Source organism: Manacus candei, unplaced genomic scaffold (assembly GCF_025592945.1).
Source record: "Manacus candei isolate 608988 ecotype Guabito, Panama unplaced genomic scaffold, ASM2559294v1 h1tg000047l, whole genome shotgun sequence".
Lineage (NCBI taxonomy): Eukaryota > Metazoa > Chordata > Aves > Passeriformes > Pipridae > Manacus > Manacus candei.
This window is the reverse complement of record NW_026138095.1, coordinates 3,859,512-3,872,279: the sequence shown is the minus strand read 5'-3', so window position 1 is coordinate 3,872,279 and position 12,768 is coordinate 3,859,512. Positions and strand designations below refer to the sequence as shown.

The window sequence follows — 12,768 nt, the reverse complement described above, 5'->3', positions numbered from 1 at the left end:
AAATTTTCAAACATACCCCTGTCTCCTGCATCAGGGCTGGGGGGCAGAGGGGGCTTTCTCTGGCCCTCCAGCTCTCTTGCTCCTGCCAATTGTTTCTGCTCCCTGAGGCCAGAAGATGAAGGCTTGGACTAGATAATAATCTTTGTTTTCATCCTGTTTCTTCTGAATTCACAGTGACTTGCAATTCCTTTTACAGTTTTTGACTGAGCCCAGATCTTGTCTGAAGTTGGAAAAGCAAATCATACCTTGCTACTGTTAGAACTACATCTTCAGGTAGGGTAATAAAGCTCATGTAGATATGGTAATTCTTCATAAAGGATGTTTATTAGATAAAAAAAGTTATATGACAGATTTTCTGGCAATTGTAGTCACAATATCTTCTGTCAAACAATACCAAACTCCAGCCATATCAGACAGCTTTATTATTAGAAACTGAATGTGACACGATCGTTGTAAACAGTGCTAAAAAACAAACTCCCTTGCATTTCTCAAAGAATGGGTATAAATTTAAGACTTGTACTCTATACATTTCTTGGATGATAATGCAAAAACATTTCACCAAGTGCAGGAATTGTTTGGACTATGGACTCATAACAGTGCTTACAAATAATCTTTTATGTCATCCACGTCTTCACTGCTTGTGTGTCTGCACCCCACCCCAGGTACAGATAGATCTAATAAGGTAATATTTACCCAGAGAAGCAGTGGAGTCAGATAAAATTTGAGGCCTGGTTTTTTATCATATCTGATGTTTGCAAAGTCTGTTTTAAAAATGCTTCTCTGCTGGGTGTTGGCTTTGCAGTTGATGGGTGGCTCACTTCATCCATGGCAGTATCAGTGAGGGGAGTGTGTTACAGCCAGAGCACTGGGTGTGGTGTGAGTTCACTTCTCTGCTGCTGATTCAGGAAGAAAAATGTTACACTGGACAAATTCTGTTACTGATCAAGACCACCCAGAAATTAACTTAAAATCCTAATATGTGAGCTGAGAAAAAAGGGATCCCACTAGACCTGTTTTATTCCAGAGCTCAGTTCTCCAGATATTGGGGGAAGAGAAATAGTGAGTCTTTGGCAGCAATTCTTGCTGTCTTAAGGTTGAAATCTTGCTTTCTGTGACTCCAGAACTGTCAAAGGCTTGTCTCAAGGTACACTTTCCTAGTAGGTTTCAAGGAGTTAATTGTGGGTTTCTTGCTCCCTGGTGCTCAGCCAGGGCAGACACTTCCAGTGCTGTATGTTCTCAGAGCACAGTGCCTGTTGTTACAGTGCTACACCCCTTAGGTTCTGCTGCAGGCTGCATCGTTTTCAACCTCAATATTGAAAGCAACAAGCCCATTAAATGAAAAGCCTAAATAAAAGGTCACATTTTCATTTCCAAGGGGCACTGATTCACGATGGAGTGCCAGGATGGGGAGCTTCTTTTTGTGGCCATATATAAACAAATTCCTGTCCTCTGTCCAGCCAGAAACTCTTTTGAGACTGTCACGAATCCTGGGAATATTCCACACAGTTCCATGTAGCCACTTCATTCTTCTCTCATCTAAGGGCCCTGTAATTAATTTATCAATTTTAGCTTTCTGCACAATCTTACTTAGGCCATAACCCTTTCCTAGAAAAAAATGGGTGTAGATTCTTCTCTTCCTGGTAGGGACATCTTTCATCTTGATGTCATATAAACGTTTCAGGGTTTGAAGGGCTGAAGTTAGAATTTCATCTTTGTCTGGATTATGATCTTTGTCCAATGCCTCATCTGGCCAGTACAGCAAGGTGAGCAAAAAATAGGCACTTGCTGGAAATGGTCTTTTTGCTTTGAAGAATCTTGTACTGAGCTCACGAAGAGTTTGCAGTGGAAGAAGTTTGGCTGATCCTGGTGCTAAGCAGGCTAAGGTGATGTGGCACAAAATATAATTGATCAGGTCATTGTCCTCCAACCTGTCCCTCAGTGGGTTGTCTGGATACAAACTGAGGATCCTTTCTAGCTTTTCAGCTGACCTGCTCTCTTTCTTATCTGTTAAGAACGACAGGATGTTGGTGACATTTCCTCCACCATTCTTGTAAATGCTCATGCTTCTGATCAGCTCGGTTTCAGGGCCGTTGTTGCTCTCCTCAATAAGTGATGCTGAAATGAAGTATTTAGCATATACCTCAGACTGTCTTTTCAGCCATTTTCTAGGATTATAAATTTGTTCTTCCTTTTCATCACTTTCATCATCCTTGTCTTGGTTTTTATCTGTCTGGAAATAACTTAGTTCTTCTGAGATCCATTCCAGAGCATTGTACAGGTTCTGGCGCAAGCCCTTCAGGCGGGAGTGAAGCCTCCCCCATGTTCTTTTTATCTCTTCAGGAATGTAATCTGTGGTGAGGTACTTCACAAGCTCAGTGTATTCCCCCTCTGGACTTCTGCGGAATACAGGGACTGTGGACAGGAACCGGAGGAGTCGACAACCTACTTCTACTTCTCCGTGAAAGCCAGCGTTGTTCATAATTTCACGTTCTGCTTTCGCAGCCTGTTGTGCAGCCCTGAAGCATTTCATAGCTTTAAGAGCAATCTGTATCTTCTCAATGACCATTTCAGGGGTGTCCTCCTCTGTCATTTTATCCACAGTGAAATTAAACCATTTCCTGTAGACTTGACCTTCTGTATCTAAAATAAAAGAATCATCTGGCAAATGACCTTTTGCAACCTCTGCCCAATGTTTTGCGTCTTCGAATTTTTCATTGATGTAATTTAGCCTGGCAAGCTGCTGGGCAAAAAAAGGATCTTTTCCAAGGAGTTCATATGCAGCTTTTAAAACAGCAATAGCTTTTTCACAGTCTTCAGCTTCGCAGACGTGTTCAATGAATGGGGAGAAGAGCGTGTCGGTGTTGTCACCCCTGCTTCTTTTATCTCGTCGAATAAAGAGATGTTTGATAAACTTTATGAATTCTTCTCGTCCAAATCTGTTTTCAAACAGTGTCTTTTCCTGAATAAGATTCATTGCAAGTTGACTTTGAGATTCATTTCCTGAAAGCTGATGGAGAATTTCTTTGGCAACCAGGCAGTGTATTATCCGAACAGATGAAATATAACTGGTACTTTCCCTTAGCTCGATAAAAATCATTCTCGCTTGTTCACTCAAGCGATGTTTGAAATCATATACTCTTGATGTTCTCTCTGTATATGCCCCCAGTCCCAGAAAGGCCTCACAGTGTGACAGGGAAACATAGGAATTGGGTACGTAGCAATTGAGCAAAGCCACGTAACGCATCAGGCAGGTGTCCCGGGAGTGAAGGTCTATGCCGTGCAGTGTGTGTGCTACCAAGTCTGACACGTACGTGGCGTTGAACTCCTCGCACATCAGGACAAATGTAAGTATGAATTCTGGCTTGACATCTTTCTGCTTCAGTTTCTCAAGTTTGGTGTTGAACAGACTTTTCTCAGACTCTGTCAGCTTGTGAGTGACAGCGACTGTGTCCAGTGGAGAAGCCTTGCAGAGACTTTCAGGGTCATTGCATCGTCTGCAGCATATGAGGATGAAGTAAGGTCTGGGGGTGTTCATTTTCCTGGTTGCTGCAGCCTCCAATAACACAGTCTGTAGTTCTTCAAAGTACTCATCATCGTAATCTTCGATCAGGAGGAGCACAGGAAAACAGTGAGTGATTTCTCTTTCTTCATAATCTCTAAGTGCAAGCACGTGGTTACAAACAGTTGAAGGTGGATATAAGGTCTTGATAACAGCACATCTGAAGTGCTTTCTGCTTTTCCACAGAACTTGCCGTGCTATTGTGCTTCCACCGCTTCCAGGGTGGTGAAATATCTTTAGTTTGGCCACAGGGTAGTTCAGGACAGTGCCTCGTAAAATACCATCCAGGAGTTTGCTGGCGTCCTTGCACGCTTCCCGTTCAATGATGTCCCCACAGAGCCTTTTATCAGCAAGCCACAAGTTTTCCCAGATGATTTTTCTCCCTCGGTAAAAATTTTGTTCTATTTCTTGTATTTGTTTTTCAGTCCAGTGGTTTGGTTTGATATCATCACATTGGTCAGCACAAAGGATTTCAAGGGAGTAGAGTTTCTCTTCTTCCCTCGAGGGGAGTATACACACCCCTCCAGTGGACACGGGCAGGTGTCTGGGCTGAGCTGTGGAAGGCAGCATTGCCTGGACAGTGGCATCGATGTGACTGAGTTTCATGCCCACAACACTGCGTTGTTCCAGTGTCTCAATGCTGCAGGATGCCTGAGCCAGATTAGCCCACCTTCCATAATTTTCTCTGGACTCTGCAATGCAAATGATGTACTCCATGCCATTCATCTCTGTATAGAATTCCTGAAAAGTGTCCACAAGTGGTTTTTGCACTGGTGATAGCAATAGGAAAAGCACAATGAAAGACCTCTGTGGCAGGATTTCCTCACAGATACAAGTAATTACTTTCTTAAGGTATTTTTTTTTCGTTCTAATCCATGTGTTTTCATCACAAGGTTTTTCATCCCCGAGGAAGTCACTGCGCCCATTGCAGAATATCCAGCTGGTCTGATCAAACAGCTTCTGAGAGGGAGGGGTATCGGTCTTAATTTCATTGAAAAAATCCTGTAAAAAGTAAGAACTTGCTTCATGGTGCTCTTTGTACTTGCTGCACAGCCCTGACACATTGGAATGTTCATCAAAGTCAAAGACACAGAAAATGTTCAGGTGCATTAGAAAGTTGATATAGTTCAGATTATCCTGCTCACATCTGTTTGTGACAAGGATGTACCGCAGGGAATCATCCATATAGCTTTTGCCATCATTTAACAGGATTGATAACTTTCTTCCTAAATCTTGAGGTATTTCTGTGTGCACTTGTGTGCTGGAGAGCTCAGCTTTTTCTCTCTGAGCATCCCTGTCTGGCACAGCCTGAATAAAGGCAGTGAGTTTGTTGCGCTGCACAGGTTCAGACTTGGCTCCTACTCTCTGGTAGAGAGCTGGCTCTTTGGTCAGGATCACCTTGTGGCTGCTTTCGTTGTATTTGGGCAAACACACTTCAAAACAGCTCTTCTTTACTAAGGTGTATGTTGGTTCAATGTCAACCTCCACCACAAACCTTTGTTCCTGAGGGTCTTTTGAAATCACTTCAACAAAAACAGGTGGGTGAATGCATTTCCTTGCAGTTTCCTGTAAATTATCACAAAAGCATTTTTCTATATATAAATCCAGTGCATCAACATAGTCTTCTCGCTTTTTGACCTTTATGCCAACGATCTGTCCGTGTTTCCAACCCTTGTCCTCAACACTGTCCATGACACCAAAATGGATGGTGCCGTTTGTTCGAATGTTCATGCAGGCTGAAGCAAATCTGATCACTTCAGAGGCAAACTTTGACTGCAGTTGCTCTTTGTTCAGTTCTGCAGCAGTGGCCAAAGACTTGTATTCATGGCAAGGAATGATTAAATCAGTGACTCCTGATTCTGGAGCAAGAACTGTGTCTTTCACGTACTTGAAGTCAGCATCCTGACTTCTAAAGGGTCGGCAGTTTCTGAGCTCCAGGACCTCTTCAGGGCTCTGAAGCTGGGCCTTGTCACGCCTCCTTTGCCTCTTGCCAGAGGCAGGAGCTGTGTTGGCAGTGCTGGTTGTTCCTGTGGCCCCAGAGCTGCCTCCCCCAGCCGTGCTCTGAGCAGGGGCAGTGCTGGGACTCACCGGGGCTCTTTGTGCCTCCCCTCTGTCCGGCACTTTGCTGCTGGAATTCTTGGCTTGCTGGGCATTGCCCTGGAGCTGCCTAAGTTCATTTCTCTTGCGGATTAAGATCTGGATTTGGCCTCCCTTCATACCCATGTCTTTGAGGAAAGACTCATCCAGTTCCATTAGTGCTGGACCTGTCACTTCCTCTGTGTATAGTTTTTCTACATACTCTTTCTTGATTCCAGTAGATTCCAGCCAGCATTTGACATGGTTCTCATCCCAGTCATTCACAGGTAATGTTTGGTAATCTAGAAGTTGAAATTATGTATTAGAAATATAAACTAAAAACATGTCAACGTGCTTGACAAGGCAGAACTGGCCACACTGAATGCTAGATTGTTTTCTTTCTACCAGTCAGTGAGAGAGCACATCTCAACTTCTCAAGATTGTCAGCTCTGATGACAAAGTATCCTTAACCTTAATCAGCAGCAGTCCTAGGCAATGGTACAAGACTAATAAATCAGCAAAGCAGGAAACTATGAAAGAGGTTTGGAAGTGATCCTGATGGGGAGTCATGGAAATAACCCAAATGTTTTGCAGGGAAGGAATGATGTGATAAGGTTATGGGAACTGACAGGGCTGGATTGTCTAACTGGAGAGGTTTGGGCAGATCATTTACCCACTTGAGGCTGATTATTTTCTGTTAAAGTACAAACCCTAAGATGATGTTAAGAGTACTGATTAGTTCCCCACTAGAGATGAATCCTTAAAATGCAGATATTAAAAAACAAATAGCTACATATAAAGTACAAATTTTTCTGAAAGCAATACTTACCCATTGTCTTGGGTGAGGGAAATCCTGCTGTTAATGCACAAAACCCTAGAGAGGGAAAAAATAACTGTCTTCAGATTTACAGTTAACATTCCTGTGTTAGTTCAAGCTGACTTTGTTCTCCCAGTCTTCTCCCCTCTTTTTTGGTCCCAGGTCATTTCTGTATCTCTGGAAGCCTGGCCTTGCCAGCTGTACTGCCTCTGTACAGCTGTTCTGTGGGAAGGCAGCTGTTGGTGCTCCTGACACACGTGGGTGTGAAAGAAATGGGAACTGCTGGAGAAACTTGTGCTGCCAGCTGAGCCCTTCTGACAGCTCCTTCTGTTGGATACTGGAAAAGAGGAGGCCCTGCATCCCCCAGGTTCCATCCCTTGCTTTCTAGCACTTTTTCTCACTCTCCCTTTCCCTACCTTTTGTTCCCTCATACTCCCTTTTTTTCCTGGTACAGTCTCCCCCTCTCCCTCTTTTTTCCACATGTTCTGGTGCTCACCAAAACTTCCATGAAGCAGTTCAGCTCAGTGCCTGACCCAGCAGAAGGGTTTCTGTTCAGTGCGGTGTCCTCACCCGAGACTTCACCTCCATTGCCAGGGGTTCAGAGAGGGACAGCAGTGACAGCTGGCTCTGTACTGCTGGAGGAATGGGATAAATACACCTGCTCAGCATCCCAGCACGGGACATTCACACGTCAGCCACAGCCACCCACGAGCACAGGTCACAGCCAAGGGTGGGGGGTGGTGGTGGTGTTCCTTCTCTCACAGTGTGAAACCTCAGCTCTGCTGGCTCAGCGGGTGCAGGAGCTGTGCCAGCTCCCTGCCTGCAGCTCACGGTGCTACAGCAGTGCCACTCACAGCTCTGGAGGGGCAGCAGGAGCAGCACAAAGGCAGTGCACGGTGCTGTGCAAGCAACACTCGTCTGCAGAGGTGTAACTGAGGGAACCTGGGACCGCGGCCTGGCACGAGGTGAGTGCGGCAGAAGGTGCTGGTTTGGGTCTGGTAGAATAAGGGATGCTAGAAAAAAGTCACATTTAGCCTGTCAACACCTGGTCAGCCCTGCAGAGGCTCTGGTGTGGGCAGGTGGCTCTGAGGGGAGGCTGTTACTGGACTGCCTTGGTGTGCTGTGGGTGTGAGGGGATCCCTCTCAGTCAGCGTGAACAGGCTGGTTGGGAAAATGGTGGGAGACATTTCCATTGATACTTGGTGCAGCCTTCCCCGAGAAAGAGGGCAAAAAGTGTCCCTGAAATACGGGTCTTTTAGTTCCTCTGGTCACCTCCCGGGGCGGGGCTTGTGGTGAATCCTCCCCCCCTTCCCCTGCCTGTCTCTGTGCCACAGCGACACTGTGACAGCGACGTCAGGGATCGAAAACGAAACTTGTCGGGGAATCGAAACTGGAGTGGAGGGGGGGCAGGACTGAGGGGCCCGCGGGCCCCTGACCCCCCCCGGGTTTAAGAGCAGCCGGGGGCGGCGGTGGGTTCGTGGTCCCTGCAGCCCATGTGTGCTCCAGCGGGGCTTGGGCGGGCAGGGAGGGGATGTAGCTGCAGGTGTCGAGGGGCAGAGGGCTCTGTGCCCACCTCCTTGAGCTGCTCCGACAGTCCCACTTGGTGCTGCCGAGCAGCTCTTACCCCTGCGGGATGTCGGGGGCAAAGCTGGGCTGGGGGCACTGGAGGGACAGCCTTGCTTTTCCTAAAGCCTGCTCCCGGGAAGGTAACCTGCCAGGCTGGGAATACCCCATCCCCCGCAGGACCCCTGGGCACAGGGAGGGCTGGAGGCTTACCTGGCAGAGCCCGCGGGTAACGGGATGTCTCCACAGGAGGGAGGGAAGGTGCTCCAAGCTGCAGTGTCAGGCTCGGGGGGCCTGTCTCAGCTGCACGGGCAGCAATTCCAGCACTGTGTGTATTCTGCAGGGCTCCTGTGGGTTTGATGGCCAGGAATAAAAAAAGGAACTACTTTTGAGAGAGTCCTGATGAGCCCCTAAGTCTCCACCCCGTTCTGAGCAGGGTGGTGCTACTGGGTGGTACTACCTTTGCACAGCAAGCTGAGCCCCACTGCCATGTACGTGTCAGGGTGTGTGTGGCAGACAACCTTGTCTTGCCAGCTTTCTTCTTCCTGGAAAACACGTGATCACCAGCTCAGTTGCACCAAAAAAATTAATGGCTATCTCTGGACTGCACAGCAGTGCAAATTCTTGCAGCCATTTTATCTTACCTGCTCACCTGCCTCAGCCTCCAGGAGGTGATGGTGCCTGGGGCCTGTCACAGTAACACAGTGAGGTGCCCCAGGCCCTCCAGGAGGCTCAGTGCTCACCACCCCAGCAGCTCGGTGTGGTTCCTGCACTGGAGCCCCATCTGGGATTAGCAGGTAGGCAGTGGTTGGAGCAGACTCAAAAATCAGGCATGTGCCTGTTTTCCAGGGAGGCAGGACAGGCTGCTCAGGCAGGAGCCTCTTCCCTGCTCGCTGCCCCCAGCCCAGTTCTGGCAGCAGACCCCAGACACACGTTGTCACTAAGAGGTGTGGGGTTTTAATCTGAGTACAAGTCTTTATTTAGTAGATTTATAAAAGAACTTTACATGAGAAGTACAAAAATATGAAATAGGCTTTGAATCTTCTTAGGTAAAATTACCATTATTTTTTTTCAAGCTTTAGAAACATGTAACCTGCACAGTTTGGCATCTTAGGTAAATTGCTCTCATACATTATAAAACTAGGAAAAAAGCTTCCTTTAAAGTAGCTTTATGCACCCAATCGTACACATTACTGGCAATAATTTATTAGTTTAAGACACAATGGCACAGTCATACAAATTCCCACTCTGTAATTTCTCCTTTAATTAGTTCATTGAAAGATGCAGTATCACTTTCCTCTTCCAGTTGCTATGAGGTGATTAAATACAAACACAAACCCAATTAAGATTGATTTGGCATGTTTCATACCTGTGCCACTTGTATTTGATACCACTTTGTAGTAAAAATTAAATAAATATAAATACCTTAAATAAATACATAGTAAAAGAACACCCCAGTTACATTACAGAACTCAGCATTTCTTCATCCTTTGCACACATGATGCTTTGTCACAACTTCAGGGCCAGTGAAAAGAAATACTGCATCCTTACACACCCAGGCTGCCAGGCATGGAATCACCAGCCCACACAAAGAGCTCCATGGCACCCCTTGAGCACTGCCCTGGTTTCTCTGCTCCTGACAGCTCTCCTTGTTTCCTCTTTAGCTCCTTTTCCCCAGGCCTCTCTCACCTCTGGCTCCGTTTCGGCAGCGTTTTCCTGCTGCTGAGGGACAGCTGATGAACCACGAGCAGCTCTGGGCTGCCAGGGCTGTGCTTCCTGCACGGGCTTGTGCAGGGCTGTTCTGACCCTGTGATTTCAGTCGAGGGCTGGTCAAGCTCTTCTGTGAATACTGGTTGATATTAAACAGTGAGGCTTGTTTTCCATGAAGGTAAACCTTGAACTGATTTTTCAAGTCAGTATTTTTTAGAAGTTCGTTGTATCTGCTCAAGTACGAGGGACTAATTTTCTGGGGCAGTACAGATTAACCAGCAGTGGTTCTTTCCTACTGGTTTTGGCTGATGAGCGATGATTCCCTTTGCAATCACTGGTGTGCCCAATACCTCACTGGGCAGCAGTGCAATGGCAGGTTTGGATGATTTGCTACAACCAAAGGGCTCCTTTTGCAGTTCCCAGTCCTCGGTAATTATGATTTCAATCGCTGTATTTTGATTTTTTTTTCTGTTTGTAGTAAAACACATAAGTTACAAAATCACATACAGTACAGGGATGTTGGGTGATGGTTTTATCCAGCTTTTGCTCTCCACTTCCACAGTCTGGAACACTGCCCTGGAGTACAACTCCATCCCCAGGGTTCACCACTTTACCTCTCGCTCCTTGGGCTCCCACCACCTCCTGATCCAGTGCAGGCAGAGGGACAAGGCACTTTTTGGAAGCTTGGTTTCTTCAAAGAGAGAGAATTCAGCTCTTTGATCCCACTTTTCCCTGCTAAAGGTAGGCCTGTGCTTGGAATGTTGGTCCCAGAGAAGAAAGCTCCATCCCTGTCCTCAAACAGTGTCTCCTGCAAGGCTGAGCTCTGCAGAGTCCTCGGGGTAGTAATGCTGGAACAGTCTCTCCTGGCAGCAGATGTGCATGGCGTGGTAGGTGTGCAGGAGCAGGCGAGGGAACCGAGCTGTGAAGTAACACACAAAGTCCTCTGGGATGGAGCCCAGGGTCTCCTGCACTTCGGGAGGCAGTTCCCTGTAATGGTGCTTCTGGGGAGGAAAAGAGAAGATGGGAAAGCTCAGTTTATGTACAAGGAGCCTCTTGTAAGTAGAGCTGTTGGTCTTCCTGGACAAGGAAACCTCCTATTCTGTCGTGAAGGAGCTCAGGGCCTAAACCAAGGGATGGCACAGGCTGGCACCAAGCAGGGGGGTGTGGTGCTGAGGGAAAGGAGTCCTTTACCTTATTTCTCATGGCCCTCAGAAGGTCCCGTACTGAGCCTCCCTTATACGATCTGAATTTTCGAAGATCTGCAAGAGAAATGACACGATTTCTTCTTGTGCTGTGATGCAGTTTTAGCTGCTGGGGTGTGTCCCCACACCACAGATCCTTGTAGGGCTGTTTCAGTACATAAACATGGACTTGAGTTTGAAGAAATACTTTACTGACAAGTCGAGGTCATGTGCCAAAACAGAGACAGTGTTATCCTTACTTTCCCATCCCAGCAAACTGGGAACAGCATCTAACTCCCTTCCCCTCGTTAAAACACTGCCCATTACCTGTCTGAAGAGGAACAGTGATGTGCTCTCTCCAGTCCATTTTCACCACTTCTCTTCCACCTCTTTCTAATTGCTTGACTATTGGACCATCTAAAGATTCTTTCTCTATCCGGTCACTGACATCCTGGAGGAGACAGTCAGGTTATTTCTAGTTTTATTTCTGAGTTTTTCACAACAATTTCAAATTGCTGCTTCTGGCCAATTACAGCCTATCCTGGTAATGAAGTTAGAATTACACTTCACTCCTTGACAGTGCTTGGGAATAGGATGCAGAAGTTTCTGAGATGATTTGTTTCACCATCTGCCAAAGCCTTTTTAGCACAGAGAAGATAAAGCCTCAGGTCCTCAGCCAGTTCCCACCCCAGATCAGGACTTAGTGCATATTCACTGCTGTTCCTGAAACCCCCCTGGCCATGTCCTCAGTCCTGTACTGCTGGAGACCTTCCTCACACCAAGGGAAGTTGATAACAGCGTGTTTTGGCCTCCTAGAAAGGTGGTACTGGGTAAAAGGTTGGACTCGATCTCAAAGGTCTTTTCCAACCTCCTTGACTCTGTGACTAAGCCAATTCCTTAGGAGCTACTCCCAGGTATTACAGCTTGGCTCTTCACTCCTCACAGAAAGGCTGTGGCTTCTGAATTCAAGACTTGAACAAAGTCTGCAGGAGTCCTGAGAACTCAAGGAGAGAAAAGGTCACCACAAACCTGAAAGAACTGGAGCTGTTTCTCTAAACTCCAGAAGAAGGGGTGTTTGAGCACACAGCTGGCAGACGGCCGTTTCTGAGGGTCCATGTTTATCATCTGCTCAATTAAATCACGAGCAACTATGTCTTCTGCAAGGAAAAGGGTGCAGGGAAATTTATGGTACTTCTTTGGTTTTATTTCATTTTTCCTACACTCTTAGGCTGTGGGGAAATGTAGCATTTTGTACTTTTACAGTATTTTGAACTTCACAAATTCATCATGGTCTCCACTTCCTCCTGCCCTGCTAGCTCAGGCGTGCCCTCAGAGACATGCTGGGCAACAGCAGGAAGGCAGAAGGGTTGACTCAGAGACTAAGAATATCACAGTGCAGCTCCTTCCTACCCTTTAACTACAGGAAATAACTTCACAGAATTCCAAATGTGTATCCCAGAGATGCTGTGGGGTACTGTAAATGAGAACTTTAGGTCCTTTACTTCAGGAGTACCTGAGGAGTAAACTGTCACTGCTGCCAGGCTGGGAATCCTGTGAGCCATATTTCTTTCATTTCTGTTGGCACTTAACACCGTGGGACACTCCCTGATCTCTGTGGTATGTCCTTACCATGTCTCCCTGCATCCAGGGCCTCCAGGCTGTATGCTCCCAGCAGGATGTTGGCTTGTCGCTGCAGGGACTTGCCAAAGGGGTGGCCACCTTCTGACACCACGTAATAGAAGACACAGCCAGCTGAGAAGATGTCCACGGTGTAGGTCTGCAAAGAAACAACGTTTAAGAGCAAGGACATATTTTTCCCCCTGAAGACTCTGATCATCACAGGGTGGTTATTTTGCATCTCG

The 12,768-nt window shown here is 46.7% G+C and overlaps 2 protein-coding genes across 5 annotated transcripts in view; both read right to left on the bottom strand.

Moving 5' to 3' along the window:
- Positions 1 to 286: 286 nt before the first annotated feature.
- Positions 287 to 7,160, bottom strand: LOC127475647 (sterile alpha motif domain-containing protein 9-like). The gene is made up of 3 exons (XM_051797636.1): positions 6,949 to 7,160; positions 6,465 to 6,509; positions 287 to 5,937 (listed from the first exon to the last, which is right to left on the bottom strand). The coding sequence occupies exons 2-3, from the start codon at positions 6,466 to 6,468 to the stop codon at positions 1,274 to 1,276; spliced, it is 4,668 nt and encodes a 1,555-aa protein (XP_051653596.1). The 5' UTR covers positions 6,469 to 6,509; positions 6,949 to 7,160; the 3' UTR covers positions 287 to 1,273.
- Positions 7,161 to 8,965: 1,805 nt separating this feature from the next.
- ERN1 (endoplasmic reticulum to nucleus signaling 1) overlaps positions 8,966 to 12,768 on the bottom strand; it is a 30,694-nt gene continuing 26,891 nt past the window's right edge. For all 4 annotated transcript variants that reach the window (XM_051797646.1, XM_051797645.1, XM_051797648.1 and 1 more), the window contains 5 exons: positions 12,536 to 12,683; positions 11,936 to 12,063; positions 11,234 to 11,357; positions 10,917 to 10,984; positions 8,966 to 10,726 (listed from right to left, as the gene is read on the bottom strand). In XM_051797646.1, the coding sequence (XP_051653606.1) occupies positions 10,520 to 10,726; positions 10,917 to 10,984; positions 11,234 to 11,357; positions 11,936 to 12,063; positions 12,536 to 12,683 (675 nt within the window). In that variant the 3' untranslated portion in view covers positions 8,966 to 10,519. The remainder of the gene's footprint in view (positions 10,727 to 10,916; positions 10,985 to 11,233; positions 11,358 to 11,935; positions 12,064 to 12,535; positions 12,684 to 12,768) is intronic.